At 40.3% G+C, this 16,215-nt stretch overlaps 1 protein-coding gene across 2 annotated transcripts in view; it reads left to right on the plus strand.

The window, feature by feature from the left end:
• Window positions 1–16,215, plus strand: part of rapgef3 (Rap guanine nucleotide exchange factor (GEF) 3) — a 115,630-nt gene that overhangs the window by 72,828 nt on the left and 26,587 nt on the right. For both annotated transcript variants that reach the window (XM_039746859.1, XM_039746860.1), the window contains exons 5-12: window positions 390–573; window positions 5,828–5,912; window positions 9,534–9,594; window positions 9,735–9,811; window positions 9,901–10,047; window positions 10,137–10,240; window positions 12,173–12,261; window positions 12,347–12,425. In XM_039746859.1, coding sequence (XP_039602793.1) covers window positions 390–573; window positions 5,828–5,912; window positions 9,534–9,594; window positions 9,735–9,811; window positions 9,901–10,047; window positions 10,137–10,240; window positions 12,173–12,261; window positions 12,347–12,425 — 826 coding nt within the window. The remainder of the gene's footprint in view (window positions 1–389; window positions 574–5,827; window positions 5,913–9,533; window positions 9,595–9,734; window positions 9,812–9,900; window positions 10,048–10,136; window positions 10,241–12,172; window positions 12,262–12,346; window positions 12,426–16,215) is intronic.

Raw genomic sequence — 16,215 nt, forward strand, 5'->3', positions numbered from 1 at the left:
TAAGTGACAGAAACAGTAAGGTCCGATGGCCGGAAGGACACAAAAAGCAACAATAACAACAACAAAAAACTCCAGAGGGCTGAAGAGAAAAAAAAACAAAATCTGCAGGGGTTCCAAGGCCACGAGATCACCCAGCCTCCTCTAGGAATTCTACCTAACATCAGTGATCTCAATCAGTCCTCATGGCTTTCAGGTTCATATGAAAGAATTTGATGATGATGATGGTGATGTGGATATCTGGCTTTCCATCCAGATGAATGCCCCCTGTATGTTGTGTTTGTGCCACCCTCCATTGTTCAGCTAGTTGATTTAGCCTTCATCTTTAAGTCTTTTTGTTTAAATTTCCACAATAGAACATCAATGTCTTTGTTCTTTCTGCATTTTTTCAGTAAGGCAAGAACTAAATTTCCAGGATAAGGACATGCAGTTTTACCGTTTCCTGGAGGCAAGTTATGGGGCCGAATCTCTTTCCAATTCCAATGAGAAGGACACGGAGGAGGATTTACAGGAGGCCTTGTCGCTCTTGAACCAGCTGGGCCCAGATGCTCTGCTCACCATGGCTTTGCGGAAACTGTGAGTGCCACCCACCTTTGTTTAAATAACCCAGATATCGGACCGAGAGCTAAGTCAACCTTCTTTTTATACGAGGGATGTTCAAAAAGTGTCTTCACTTTTTTTTTTTAGTTGTATTTATTAAGAATTTCAAAAATACAAATGACATCACTGTCTTCATAGTCACCTTTGTTTGCGACACAATTTTCCCAGCATCATACCAGCTTTTTAATGTCCAATTACTACTCCTCCCGCCTTCACCATTTCCAACGAAAATACGAACGTGCAGAAACGTTTTGAACGTCCCTCATATTGTACCCTTCATTGGGTGCGGGTCTCGATGCACTGTAACACATTTACAGATAAAATTTTCTAACCCACTTAATCCTGAACAGGGTCGCGGGGGTCTGCTGGAGCCTATCCCAGCCAGCATACAAACAAGACAGGGCACCAGAAATACAAATTTTACATTTTTCAAATTCCCTAATGCCCACACATAACACTGCAGAGTAATTGAAACACACAGTAGAATAAAACTGACCGACATGAACAGATCCTAACAATGTAAGTACACAGCAGGCCCATTACTAGTACTAGTGAGCTGTGGCCTGTTGACAGTCGAGGAGAGGCAAACTAAAAATACAGTCAGCCGCAACCCTGGTGAAAGTAAACCTCTGGTGGTCTGTGGTCCATTACAGTGCAGTCACAGAATATTCAGACCCCTTCACTCTCGGATCACTTTACTATGTTGTAGATTTTATTTGTCATGGATGCACATGCCGCCATTTTGGCCAAGTAATCTACACTCAATAATCCATAATGGCAAATTGAAGGTATGTTTTCAGAAAGGTTTGCAAAAATCGAAATCTCTCATTTTTGATGGGCTAATGTATGTCAGATGTATCCATTGAATAATTAAATCTACAACTCAAAGTGTGTGGACAGTGAAGCGGTCGGAATTCACACTGTTGCATAACAGAGAAAGTCAAAGATAAAATCAAACCCCATCAAAGTGACCCATCCACCCTTGGGACCAGGGGTGCAGTACTCCAAGGCTCGGTCCTGACATTTTTGTTCTCGAAAAACTAAGCTTAGCTGTTGGTGTATTGCATACATGAAAACCTGCATCTCTGAAGCTGCCCTGTGTTCATCAAGCTGAACTTCCATTCAGTCATCTGCCCACCTGTCCAGATATCTACTTGCGGGTAGCAGTCTAAACAAACAGTAGATCTTGTTCATCAACCATTACATTCATTTATTTACAGAACAACAGTACCTGGTTCTCGTGTTACACCGCTGTTGTTTTTTTTTATGTTCCTCCCTGTGATTTTCAGCTCTGTAAATAGCTCACGTATGAGGAGTGTGCTGCCGCAAAATAAAAAATCGCATCATCCATGTCGATGCCACACACTGGTGTTTGGTAAAGTGGCTCTCCACTGATTGTGTAAAGTGCTTTGAGTAGTCAGAAAAGTGCTAAGTAAATGTAAAAAATCTTGTTCTGTTGCACACACCATCTGCATGTCCTCTCTCACCACATCCATAAACCTTCGCTTAGGCCTTCCTCTGTTCCTCTTCCCCGGCAGCTCTATCTTTAACATCCTTCTCCCAATATACTCAGCATCTCTCCTCTGCACATGTCCATAGCAACACAATCTCCCCTCTCTGACATTGTCTCCCAACCGTCCAACCCGAGCTGATCCTGTAATGTCCTCATTTCTAATCTTGTACATCCTCATCGAGCAGCTGAAAGAAGATGAAGAAGAATTTAAATAGATTAGTGATTCCCAAACACGGGTCCTGGGGACCCCCTGTGGCTGCAGGTTTTTGTTCCAACCAGATTCACAATCGGTGATAATAATCAATAACAACTGATCTCATTTAATTAGCTGGTCTTTTTTAACTCTTATTCTGCATTCATAAAAACAGACCAGTATGGTTTTTACATTTATAAGACATTTAGAAATATTTCTGTTTTTTTTTTTGTTTGTTTGTTTTCCTGTTATTTTCCCCTTTTTGTGTGTAGTTTGCTTCCTTCATTTAACCCTAATAGTGACAATTAACAACCTGCATAGCAGGCACCTGGGATGATGAAAGCAGCAATGACTTCAGTGTCAGACCAGCTGATTAGTAAATAATCAGAACACCTGGAAAAGCAGAATGAAAATTAGGTTGAAAATATTGTTAACGACCTAAAAAAAAAACACATTCCCCATAAAACTGCTTATTACATTTTAATAAAAATCCATCAAACTTACTTTGTAATTTCTACATTGACTCCAAAACACAGAAACTGGGAAATAATAACTCACTTAATTAGGCTAGGAGACCAATGAGAAATGGAAGTTGATAGGAACAAAAAACTGCAGCCACAGTGGGTCTCCAGGACCAAGTTTGGGAACCAATGAGATAGACAGACAGAAAGAAAAGGCACTATATACTTGATAGATGGATAGAAGAGGCACTATATACTTGATAGATAGATAGAAGAGGCACTATATACTAGATAGATGGATAGAAGAGGCACTATATACTAGATAGATGGATAGAAGAGGCACTATATACTAGATAGATGGATAGAAGAGGCACTATATACTTGATAGATGGATGGATAGAAGAGGCACTATATACTAGATAGAGAGAAGAGGCACTATATACATGATAGATGGAGAGAAGAGGCACTATATACATGATAGATGGAGAGAAGAGGCACTATATACTAGATAGATAGATGGATAGAAGAGGCACTATATACTTGATAGATGGATAGAAGAGGCACTATATACTAGATAGATAGAAGTGGCACTATATACTAGATAGATGAATAGAAGAGGCACTATATACTAGATAGATGGATAGAAGAGGCACTATATACTTGATAGATGGATAGAAGAGGATGGATGGAGAAGAGGCACTATATACTAGATATGGATGGATAGATGGATAGAAGAGGCACTATATACTTGATAGATAGAAGAGGCACTATATACATGATAGATGGAGAGAAGAGGCACTATATACATGATAGATGGAGAGTAAATAGATGATAATGTACTACTGTATATAATAGATAGATAAATAAGGTACTATATGATAGGAAAGGGACTATATACTAGATAGATAGATAGATATGAAGGTAAATCAATAAATAAGGACAACTTGAAAATTTTTCAGTAACCTCAACAGATGAAAGTTGACACAATATAACACACTCCCGATGGCTTATGGGTAGTTCGAACATTCACTGTGCGGCACTCTGCCATTAGCAAGGTTGACACCAGAATCAAATGAACATGGATGCTCCGCTGCGGAATTGCACCACTGATGAACAACATACCTTCAGTGAGATTTCTTTGGGGCTGAGGGAGAGAAACCTGCTGAAGTTCACCTTCTCTCCAGGTATTTCCATGTTGTGTTCAAAAACTATTAATACAATATGGAAACTTATTTTTTTTGTATTGCTGTTTTCACTAAGTGCCAGTGCAGAGTGCTGTGAACAGTGGTCAGTTAAAATAAAGTATATGTTTTACTAATTATTAATTCAAACTGGGGGCCATCTAAATAGATATTTGTTAAAACACAGAAAGAACAAGGTAGGACTGATTAAACATAAGTGGAGACCAACAATATCTGTCCATTAATTGATGAAATATGGTCCTGGTGGGAGACCTCATCCAGCTGAGCGCTCTCCTTTGTAAGTAATATAAAGTTCAGGTAAGTAAGTGTGGCCTTGACCATTTAAGGCTTCGTAAGTAAAAATCAGAGCTAAGCTGAACTGGAAGCCAGTGCAAAGACTTGAGAACTGGAGTTATATAGGGCCCTGATGTTCATGGAGGTTATTTTCAGGCTTTTTAACACAGCTGTGAGGCCACACCTGGAGTAGAGGTGCTAGAAAAAGTGGAGCGAAGAATGACTCAGCTAAATCCAGGACTACCAGGGATGAGTTATAAGAAAAGGTTACAAGAGCTGAGCCTTCGTACTTCAAGTAAAAGGAGATTAAGAGGAGACCTGACTGAAGTGTTCAAAATTATGAAGTAAATTAGTCCAGTGGATTGAGACGGTGACTTTCAAGTGAGATCATCAAGAACTCGGGGACACAATTGGAAACTTGTGAAGTGTACATTTTTTGCAAACATTAGGAAGTTTTTCTTCACACAGAGGACCACAGACACTTGAAATAAGTGACAGAGTAGTGTGGTAGACAGGAGGACAATAAGCACCTTGAAAACCCGACGTGATGTTGTTTTGGAGTATTTGGGTGGATAAGACTGGTGACCTTTGTCAGGATGAATGACCTGTTGTCTTCTAGATCTTTCTAATGTTCTAAAGGTACTCTGTCTTTCCTCCCATAGCCCAAAGATGTTCGGCCTGCTTATTGTTCGTATAACTCCCCATAAACCCCTACACTAGTTTTACAGCTTTGAGGGAGTGGGTTCAAAGTGAATTGCTGTCTTTGTATACTTTGCATGTTCTCCTTAGGTCTTTGTGTTTTTCTACCAGTTCCACATTTAGCCTGATTGAAGGCTCTAAAATAGCCTGGTATGAGTGAGTGTGATGGCTCCTGCCCCTCACAGCCTTAAATTTGCTATAATGGGCCTGAAAGTGCACCTGCTGTTTGTAGGTGCAGGTGTTTTCTGTAAAAGGTGTGTACATGCCAGGCACGTTGTCCTCTAACCTCATTTTTAACGTGAATTAATCTCTCTTGTAATTAATGGCTGCTTCAGTGCACACTCCCTTTTTTCAGTGCACTCTTATGACCACTCCTAGATTTTTTTATTGTGCTGAGTCCCACAGGCTTGTATTTCCTGCATGATTTGTAAGACATTTGCTCCCCATCTGCCCCTCATCTCTTTTTGCTCGAATAAACAGAGGCAGCCTATGACGTTCACCATTAAAAAAGGTTCAAATTCATGAGGCGGCCCACTGCATTCATAACATTCCTGACTCCTAAGAGATGGTTTACTTAATTCCTGTCCAAGCCTTCCAGCCCGTAAAGTGCATACACAAGCCCCCTGTCTCTTAGCACGAGTGCTGAATGCCACTAATGAGCTGACTTCGCAGCAGCAAGGCCACTCCACCCTGATGCCACGTGTTTTTTGCTAGCAGGGTGGTGACGCAGCTCCAAGTGTTTAACCTGGCTTCCACTTACCCTCGAGCTGTCCCAGCTAAATATAGCTGTCTGCCAAAGGTTAGGGAGGTGTTCGGCATCCACTACTGCATTTTCTTAAGAAAGATGATTTCACTCTGGCTTTTCTGATGCCCTTCCCTTTTCAATTAGGCCGTGTCAGAGGAGCCCTGAAGATCTGGAAGTGATCTACGAGGAGCTACTTCATAGCAAGGCCGTGGCACACCTTTCCAGCTCGGTAAGCCAAGAATGGCACGTTCTCATTCACCTTGAGCACTTTTACACCAAGAAATCTGTACTGCTTAGGATAAGATGATGATGCTGCCACCTAGTGGCAAAGTCTGGGCAAACAGTTCATTTATGTTGGCCTGAGAGAACTCTACGGAGTAAGATCGCTGTCAGAAATAACTCTTAATAATTTACGACAAATTTACAGTTGCCACGTGTGAATTAAACTTTTGCACTTCTGAAAATTATGCTTGTTCTTCTGCTTGCTTCTGAAAGTTAGAAGTGCAGCTTTCAAGTTTGAACGAACTGTCATGCTCCCTGGTTGCCAGATGGGGTGGAGACTGAGCTCTGTGGGAGGCGGAGTGCAGACTTTAGGAAGGTGTGCACATACATGGGCGGGGTTAGGATTTCAGACCTGCCCACATAACGTTATCTGCGTTTGCATAGTTAGATGTGGGCAGCTCTGAGTTTGTTGCCCCATTCCTTTCTGTTTGCCGCTGCCAAAGCACTTCTTCGCTTTCCTCCCGTTTCCTAAAATGCTACGTAAACTCCAAAAGATGAAGTTATTCTACATTTTAGAATGAGTTTCTTTCTGCTGTATTCTGTTTAAACTCTTTGGCGTTACATTTTTTCTTGAAAATACATGTAAAAAGTGTTTGCTTCAAAAATTACATATTTATTAAATCTGATCTTCTGTAAAATGTGCAAAACATTAAAAGTACAAAGTCAGAAGTACAGAAAGTATAATAATGATACAAATAATAATAATAAAAATAATGCTAATACCATATATACTGTCGCAATGTGTCATTTGTCTGGTATATCTTGAAGCACAGTGAAATACACAAGCCAGCATCACAGTTGGGACAATAGTAGCGTGATTCCTTGTGGATTTTCTTTCCAGGCTGATCAGCTTTTGAACAGCCCACTGCACACGTGCGTTTGACACGAGCGTCGCTTTCGGATTTATCAGAATCACTTTTGATTTTACTGTCCGTGTCAATTTCACTCCCTGAAGACAGATTCACTCTGTCATCACAGCTCGTATCACTGTCAAAAATCCTCACTCCATTGAACTCGAGCAACAAGCAGTGTAAACTTAATGCATAAAGACCCCTGGAATGACACCGTCTTTGATTGACAGGTGAGGCGGGAGCTCGCGGCAGTCCTCATTTTTTGAGTCCCATGCCAAAGCCGGAACTGTCTGTAAGTACTGCTTGTCCAAATCACTTGAAAATAGTGGTATGTAGGGTGAGGATGATGATGGCTTACTTGTATCAGAGCTCTGGATGCACACTTGTTAAGGTGGCCTTGATTTTCTTTCCAGGCTGATCAGCTTTTGAACAGCCCACTGCACATGTGCGTTTGACACGAGCGTTGCTTTCGGAGTCATCAGAATCGCTTTTGATTGTACTGTCCATTTTAATTTCACTCTCTGAAGACAGATTCACTTCGTCATCACTGCTCGTATCACTGTTAAGAGTGTGAAACACCTGGGCTACTGAAAAACGTTTCTCACGAGACACCATTACCATTGCCTGGGTAACGCTTAGGCCTGTCGCTTATGCAACACGCCCCTTTATTGTTTCCCAAGCAACGCTGGGTACTAATGCTGTTGGCACTTTTACAGCCCGAGTAATCCTCCAGTCTAATGCTTAAACAAGACACGTACGTCTATACGGTTGCCTGAGTGATGCTCGGGACTAACGCTTTCAGGACTGTTTTTTACAGCCTGAGTAATCCTCCGATCTAACGCTTCAGGTCAAGATGTGTCTTTACTGTTCCCCGAGTGACGCTCAGTTAGACGAACTCTTAACGTGTCGATACATCATTACAGTTTTTGGGCTTTGAGCCTGCGAAGCACTTAAGCAATGTTAGTTCATTTTACATAAGGTATGGTGCTTTGATGCACAGTTTTTAGAGTGTGAAGGCTGTTAACTGTTTTTAAGAGCGATTTCCGCATTACTTTTTTTTTATACGCATTTCTACATTATTTTGTATTAATGTGCTTGTGGCCAAATGTTGAAAAAAAGAGTATGTGTTTCGGTGCGACTAACGTACAGGTAGTAGACTTATTGTGTTTTATGATCTTGGGTTGATCTTGTTCAAGCAATGTGATAATTCATTAACACTAAAACCACAGCAAATTGCCTGCACTGCTTGAATTGGTTGACCCTTTTTAATAATAATAATCCATCTATCCATTATCCCGCTATATCCTAACTACAGGGTCACAGGGGTCTGCCGGATAATAATACTTAATTGATCCGTGAGGGGAAATTTGCTCTTTCACATTACCTTTTGGGGATCTTTGTGTATTTTACCTAATTATTTAATATGCTCAAGTATATCTCATATGCAATAATTGTAAAGCTATGACTTATACCTTTATTCTAGTGTAAAACTACCATCAGCTTCCTCATGTCATCAAATAAAGCATTGTCATTTAGTGAAATCCTTTAGCTTCATCTGCACTCATATCAGAACCATTTGGGCGTATACTATATCATCTGCTTTATCTACAACCTCCAATTCCATCTTATTTGTGATTTCCACAGTTAATTCTTTTTCCTATTATCTTGTGATAAATTGTATAATAACTTAATATTTTGGAGCTTATGCTGCATTTTACGAACCGATCATTTTAGGAGGCAAACAAAGAAGTGCTTTGCCAATCGAGTTAATCTCCCCACAACAACAACATTTATTTCTATGGTACATTTTCATTCAAATGTTGTAGCACAAAGTGCTTTACAAGATGAAGAAAGAAAAAAAGAAAAATCTAACAATAAAATTAGGCAATAGTAATTGATAAAGATTAAAAAGTGAGGTCCGATGGCCAGGAAGGACAAAAAAAAAAAAAAAATCCATCCAGCTGGAGAAAATAAAAACAAAATCTGCAGGGGTTCAGAGGCCACAAGACCACCCAGCCCCCTCTATGCATTCTACGTAACGTAAATGACCTCAATCAGTCCTCATTGTATTCAGGGTTCACATGGAAGAATTTGATGATGACGGTCATGTGGACCTCTGGCCTTCAGTCCATCAATGTAGGGACATTGTGGTGCTTTGATCAGGTGGTGATGCCGCAAATCACCACCACAGAGAACCGAAAAAAGACCAGAAGACAAAGTAGGGGTTAGTATGGATTGTGGAGCCACCATAAACGACAATGATAATTCAATCCACATACAGAATATCAGGGTTACACTAAAATGAAGCTCTGAGAAAGCCATTTTCAAGTAATGAGTTTTTAGCAGTTTTTTAAAATGCTCCACCATTTTTGCCTGGTGAATTCCTATCAGTCAGCTATTTCAGATTTTAGGTGCATAACAGCAGAAGGCCACCTCGCCACTTCTTTTAAGTTTAGCTCTTGGAATTCTTATTATAATTATAATGATATATTTGGGGCGACAAAGTGACCATTTACTCACACTTAAGAATTGTATTCATAATTTTCAGACGCGCAAAAGTAATTTTGAGAAGCGTAAGCATAATTCACACGTGTGAAATGGAAATTTGCTGTAAATTATTACGTTTCACAGCAATTTTATTCCTTTGAACTCAACCAACAAGCAGTGTAAACTTAATGCATAAAGACCCTTGGAATGACACCGTCTTTGATTGACAGGTGAGGCGGGAGCTCGCAGCAGTCCTCATTTTTGAGTCCCATGCCAAAGCTGGAACTGTCTGTAAGTACTGCTTGTCCAAATCACTTGAAATTCTTGCGTTGCCAAATAATGGTACACATGGTGTGGACGATGAGGACTTACTCGTATCGGAGCTCTGGACACAGCTCTTGTTAATGTGGCCTTGGTTCGTGTCTTTTTAGTGTTCAGCCAGGGAGACAAAGGAACATCATGGTACATCATCTGGAAAGGTTCTGTGAATGTGGTCACACATGGGAAGGTAGGATGGGTGAAAACCAGAAGACCGCATCGAGGGAAAGACACCGGCCTCCAGCTTTTCTGATCATACACCCTTTGCAATTGATCTAGGGGCTGGTGACGACACTTCATGAAGGTGATGATTTTGGACAGCTGGCACTTGTTAATGATTCACCACGGACTGCCTCCATCATCCTGCGCGAGGATAACTGCCACTTCCTTCGTGTTGATAAGAATGACTTCAACCGCATCCTCAAGGTAAACTACTCAAGTTGCATGCAGGACCGCGTCTGTGTTTTTCCTGTCATGCTTGGACTTCATTTTGATACTTTGCTGTTTGTTTGCAGGATGTGGAGGCCAACACGGTGCGCCTGGAGGAACATGCCAAGGTGGTTCTAGTTCTAGAGAAGTGTCCACGGGTTGGACCGAACAGTCAGGGAAGTGGTCAAAAGTAAGCAAACTAAGTAACCAGTTTGTAAAAATGCATTAGTGGTATAGCAGTGTCCCTGGACAGTGTGCACATACAAAATAGAAGAGCCAAATTACTTTAACAGAAGAGCTTTCATGTCCAGACTGACTCTGTGTGCCCCCAATCAGAGCAGCTTTCACATATAATGGATAGCAAAGGCCAGTGGGACCCCTGTAACCGCATATAATGTGACCCCATATAATGGACACACATATTATGTGAGCCAACAAATAATGGATAGTATAGACCAGTGGGACCACTGTGAATTCACATATAATGTGACCCCATATAATGGGCACACATATAATGTGAGCCCACATATAATGGATAGCACAGACCAGTAGGACCCCCATAACCCCGCATATAATGTGACACACATATAATGTTAGCCTACATATAATGGACAACATATAATGGGAAAGTAGGATGGGTGAAAACCAGTGAGACCCCCATGACCCAACATATAATGTGACCCCATATAATGAACACACATATAATGTGAGCCCACATATAATATATAGCACAGACTAGTGAGAACCCTGTGGTTGCAGGTTTGTGTCCCCATCGGTTTTATATTCATTGTGTCATTTTTACCTTCAATCAGTCTCTGTTAATTAGCTACAATCTTCATAAAAAATTCAGAAATATTCATAAGAAATTTAGAAATATTCATATTTTTGCCACAGTTTCTAAGTTAATTCTGTTTTGTCAAGTCAAGTGGCTTTATTGTCATATTGCAGTCTACTGTGGCACGAAACAACAGGACTGTTCTGCAACTTATACATAAATGCAGAACAAGTGCAAGGCAAGTAGAGGATTATACAATACTGTACTACATTAGTTAATAAATGAATAGGTAAATAAAGAGAGAGTGATAAATTAAAATAGATAGTAGTAAATAAGAACAATTAATTATTAAAGCAAAATGTAACAAGTGTACTCCATATACATAAACTACTAAGAGTAGAACTGAAGGCAGGGGGCAGCACTGAGTTCAGAGTTCAGGTAGCTGAGGGGCAGAACCTGTGGCAGAACCTGCCAAACCTTCTGTTTTAGGGATGTTGATTTCCCCTATGATGCTGGAGCCATTGTGCATTCCTCGCTTTTAATAACCTTTAAGAAGAATGTAGATGAGATATTAGGACAGCTTAGCTATTACCTAAACAAACAGACTTGATGCACTGAATGCCAAATTGTCAAATTTCTTACATTGTAATGCTCAATAACCTTATGTTTGATAAAGATGTCTTTAACGGAGGGCAGAGTGGTCCCAATGATATTTTCTGCTGTGTGCGCTATGCATTGTAGGACTGACCAGGAAAACTGGGACATAAACCCAAACCTCCACATTCCCAAACATAAATGTACGTAGGTCTCCAGCTTTGTGCCACTACCATGAATTAAGAGAGCTGCAGGAGTTCTTCCAAATGGCAGAAAGGTGAAAGTTAATGTAAAAAAGGGGGCAGGAAAACAGATGAAGTCAATAAACAGGCTACCGGTCAATCAAAAAAATACCAAACATCACAGCCGGAAAAACTAAATTAAATCATAGTAGAAATTTGAAACTGCAAAATTAGCCCAAGAATACCATACAGTACTTTTTTGGTGAATCCGTAACCGAGCTTAGAAACATGTTAGCAACCGTCAATTGAATTATCTTTAAAATAGCAGAGTGATCAAAACGGCATGGGCAGAAGATGTGAAAAATTTCCAAACTGAAGAAAATGAAGTCAAAAGTAAAATTTAAACTAAAAAAAGTTATTGCTCACCATAAAAAAAAAATAGAAATGCATAAATATGTGCATTTTAGAGTACATAAAATAACTCCTAGCTTATAACAGCAGATAAAGATGATATGGTATTGTTAGTATGAAGCCTCATGCATCACATTTCTTTCATTTGTGCCCTACTTAGATACACTGTGATGTCAGGAACCCCTGAGAAGATTCTGGAACATTTACTTGAAACTGTGCGTGTGGACACAGGCTACAATGAGCCAGCAGGTGAGGAGGAAAAGGTGCCGATGGGGTGGAGTCCAGACTTTCAGAACTGCTTCCCTGTCTCACTTTTTTTAATTCTATGTTACAGACTCTTGTGTGAACGACTTTCTCTTAACTCACTCCGTCTTCATGCCAACGGCCCATCTGTGCAATGCTCTTTTCCATCAATATCCTTTTGGTATCAATGAATTCTATCTTTTAAGTTCCTCAGCATGTCTCAGTGCAGCATTAAACCAGAACAAAAATGTTAGGATTGCATCCTTGTCACTTTTCATGCATTGTGCATGACTACTGACTTGTTGATCGTCACTTTTTATTTAACATGTATCACTCATGTCCCTGCTCACTACTCCCTTGTTACAGTCTCTCATCACTACTCACATGTTGCACCTCACAATCACTTCTCACATATCACTACTCGCCTGTTGTTCATTCAGCACTTTATTCTCTTCTCTGCTGACTAGTGGTTCCATAAGAATCATTCATCATGTATCACTACTCACTTGTCTCTCATCACTTTTTACTTTATCACCACTGTATATTACAACTAGGGGGTTCCCCCCTGCTTGCTTTGCTCGCCAACTCCTATAGGAAACAAATAGGTTTTTTTTACCTCCTCTTTGCTCAATCAGCTACTGGTTTGCTGCTGCTGCCGTCCCATGTGATCTGCATCTCGCATGGCACTTTGAACATTTAAAAGCCTGTACAGCAGCTGTCCTGCACTTTGTCTTTTATTTCTGACCCCGGACGTGGTTAAATCTCTTGGCACAAAGTCTTGTCTCACGGGATGTGGGTTCTTGATATTTTTTAGTTTATAATTTAAAAACAAAATAAGAATCTAAACATCAAACAACATCATCACATTAATCGATAAATTCTGAAAAGAACGATACCAAACATATTTATGTAGGTTTTAAAATAAGCCTGATTTAAAGTGTGACAAAAAAGTGACATAAAATCGAGAGAGTACTGTAGATAATAATCCTCACTACTTATTTGACTTTCATAATGATGATGTTTAGATGACTGGCTTGTTGCTCATCACTTCTTACTTGTCACTCCTCACACATCTCTACTACATCACTTTCCAATTAAGTATCATCTTGCAGTATTAATCACCTGTAGGTAATCACTCATATCTCCTCACACATTACTACTCATATGTTGCACCTCATGCATCACTCTTCTCACATCACTACAAGTCTTTTCGCACTAGTAGCTCATCACTCATCATTCCTCACACACCACTACTCACTTGAAGCACCTCACACGTCACTCTTCACACATCACCATTCTCTTATTGCACCTCATGTGTCACTCTTCACTGCAAGTCTTGTGGAACCTGTAGTTCATCACTTACATCTCTTCACACACTATTACTCGCCTTTGTGTTCATCACATATCATTCATTACTCTATATTGCTCATTTGTAGCTCCACTTGCATCGTTTGTCATGGATCACTATTTGCTTGTCACTCACCATGCATTGCTCATCATGCATCACTACTGACTTGAATTCACCTTACACGTCATTTGTCTTGCATCAGTACTCACTTGTATCTGATCAGTTGTGACTCATCATACATCACTACTCACTTGAATTCACCTTATACACTCACCTAAAGGATTATTAGGAACAACTGTTCAATTTCTCATTAATGCAATTATCTAATCAACCAATCACATTGCAGTTGCTTCAACTCATTTAGGGGTGTGGTCCTGGTCAAGACAATCTCCTGAACTCCAAAATGAATGTCAGAATGGGAAAGAAAGGTGATTTAAGCAATTTTGAGTGTGGCATGGTTGTTGGTGCCAGACGGGCCGGTCTGAGTATTTCACAATCTGCTCAGTTACTGGGATTTTCACGCACAACCATTTCTAGGGTTTACAAAGAATGGTGTGAAAAGGGAAAAACATCCAGTATGCGGCAGTCCTGTGGGCGAAAATGCCTTGTTGATGCTAGAGGTCAGAGGAGAATGGGCCGACTGATTCAAGCTGATAGAAGAGCAACTTTGACTGAAATAACCACTCGTTACAACCGAGGTATGCAGCAAAGCATTTGTGAAGCCACAACACGCACAACCTTGAGGCGGATGGGCTACAACAGCAGAAGACCCCACCGGGTACCACTCATCTCCACTACAAATAGGAAAAAGAGGCTACAATTTTCACAAGCTCACCAAAATTGGACAGTTGAAGACTGGAAAAATGTTGCCTGGTCTGATGAGTCTCGATTTCTGTTGAGACATTCAAATGGTAGAGTCAGAATTTGGTGTAAACAGAATGAGAACATGGATCCATCATGCCTTGTTACCACTGTGCAGGCTGGTGGTGGTGGTGTAATGGTGTGGGGGATGTTTTCTTGGCACACTTTAGGCCTCTTAGTGTCAATTGGGCATCGTTTAAATGCCACGGGCTACCTGAGCATTGTTTCTGACCATGTCGATCCCTTCATGACCACCATGTACCCATTCTCTGATGGCTACTTCCAGCAGGATAATGCACCATGTCACAAAGCTCGAATCATTTCAAATTGGTTTCTTGAACATGACAATGAGTTCACTGTACTAAAATGGCCCCCACAGTTACCAGATCTCAATCCAATAGAGCATCTTTGGGATGTGGTGGAACGGGAGCTTCGTGCCCTGGATGTGCATCCCACAAATCTCCATCAACTGCAAGATGCTATCCTATCAATATGGGCCAACATTTCTAAAGAATGCTTTCAGCACCTTGTTGAATCAATGGCACGTAGAATTAAGGCAGTTCTGAAGGCGAAAGGGGGTCAAACACCGTATTAGTATTGTGTTCCTAATAATCCTTTAGGTGAGTGTATGTCATTTGTCTTGCATCACTACTCACTTGTATCTGATCACTTGTATCTCATCATGCATCACTACTCACTTGTTGCTACTCTCATGTCACTACTGACTTGTTTCTCCTCGCTCATCTCTCCTCACACAGCACAGCTCACTTGTTGCTCCTCACACATCGCTCACCTTGCACCAGTACTCGACTGTAGCTCGTCACTCATCTCTGCTCACACATCAATACTCAGTTGTTGCACCTCACATCCAGTATCACACAGAGCTCTTTATTTCTCACACATCATGTGTCACTTTTCATTCTCAGAGCTTTTTTAACCAGCTAATTAGAGTTTAGCTATACCTGTAACCAATTTAGGTTTATGGAGTAACATAAGTAATAATGATTCAGAAATCAGCTAAAAGAAAACAATTGATAGAAAAGATTCATGGAGATGTAAAGGATCCTTTGTGATGAATTCAGGGTGCTATATAATGTTTTGATTTTTTTTTTGCCTCCCCCTTGTAGACACTCCTCATACTTTGGTGTCTGTTTGACACCACTTTCATTTCACTGATATTTGAGGAGTGTTTATAGCCTCCTACATTCCGCAACACTAATCATTGTACCTGTTTTTTGATTATAACTGGTTTTGTTAAAGATGAAATGAAAAGTGATGAATAAGAAATGAAGATAGTAACAAGTGATGAGTGACGTTTAATGGATACTTTTATTGCAAAGCTGCGTTTTACACGTAATGTTACCAACATTTTCATTTTGGCAAACAGTGCATGGCTTTTCCATGTTATGTGGACCAATCATGAATGATATTAATTTTATTCCATTTCAGTCTAATCCATATCTTTTAACAAATTCATTGTTGTCCATTGTTTCCAAAACATTGTCCCAGGATGTGCTTGCTGATCTCAGCCCAAATGCCATCTTCTGGCAGCTCCTAGTGTATTAAGACAACTCGGAAGCTCTCGTAAATCCTGCTAAAGTTAGGAGTAGTTTTCTAAATTAGGGAAATTGATAAAGTGCTTTTACTTCTAACAGTAGAACCAAACTACTGAGCCAGTGAGGACCATTTTCTTATACTGAGGCACTCGATAAATATGGGCCCTGAGCTCTGTAAGTGTGGTGAAGTTCCTT

Source organism: Polypterus senegalus, chromosome 3, assembly GCF_016835505.1.
Source record: "Polypterus senegalus isolate Bchr_013 chromosome 3, ASM1683550v1, whole genome shotgun sequence".
Lineage (NCBI taxonomy): Eukaryota > Metazoa > Chordata > Cladistia > Polypteriformes > Polypteridae > Polypterus > Polypterus senegalus.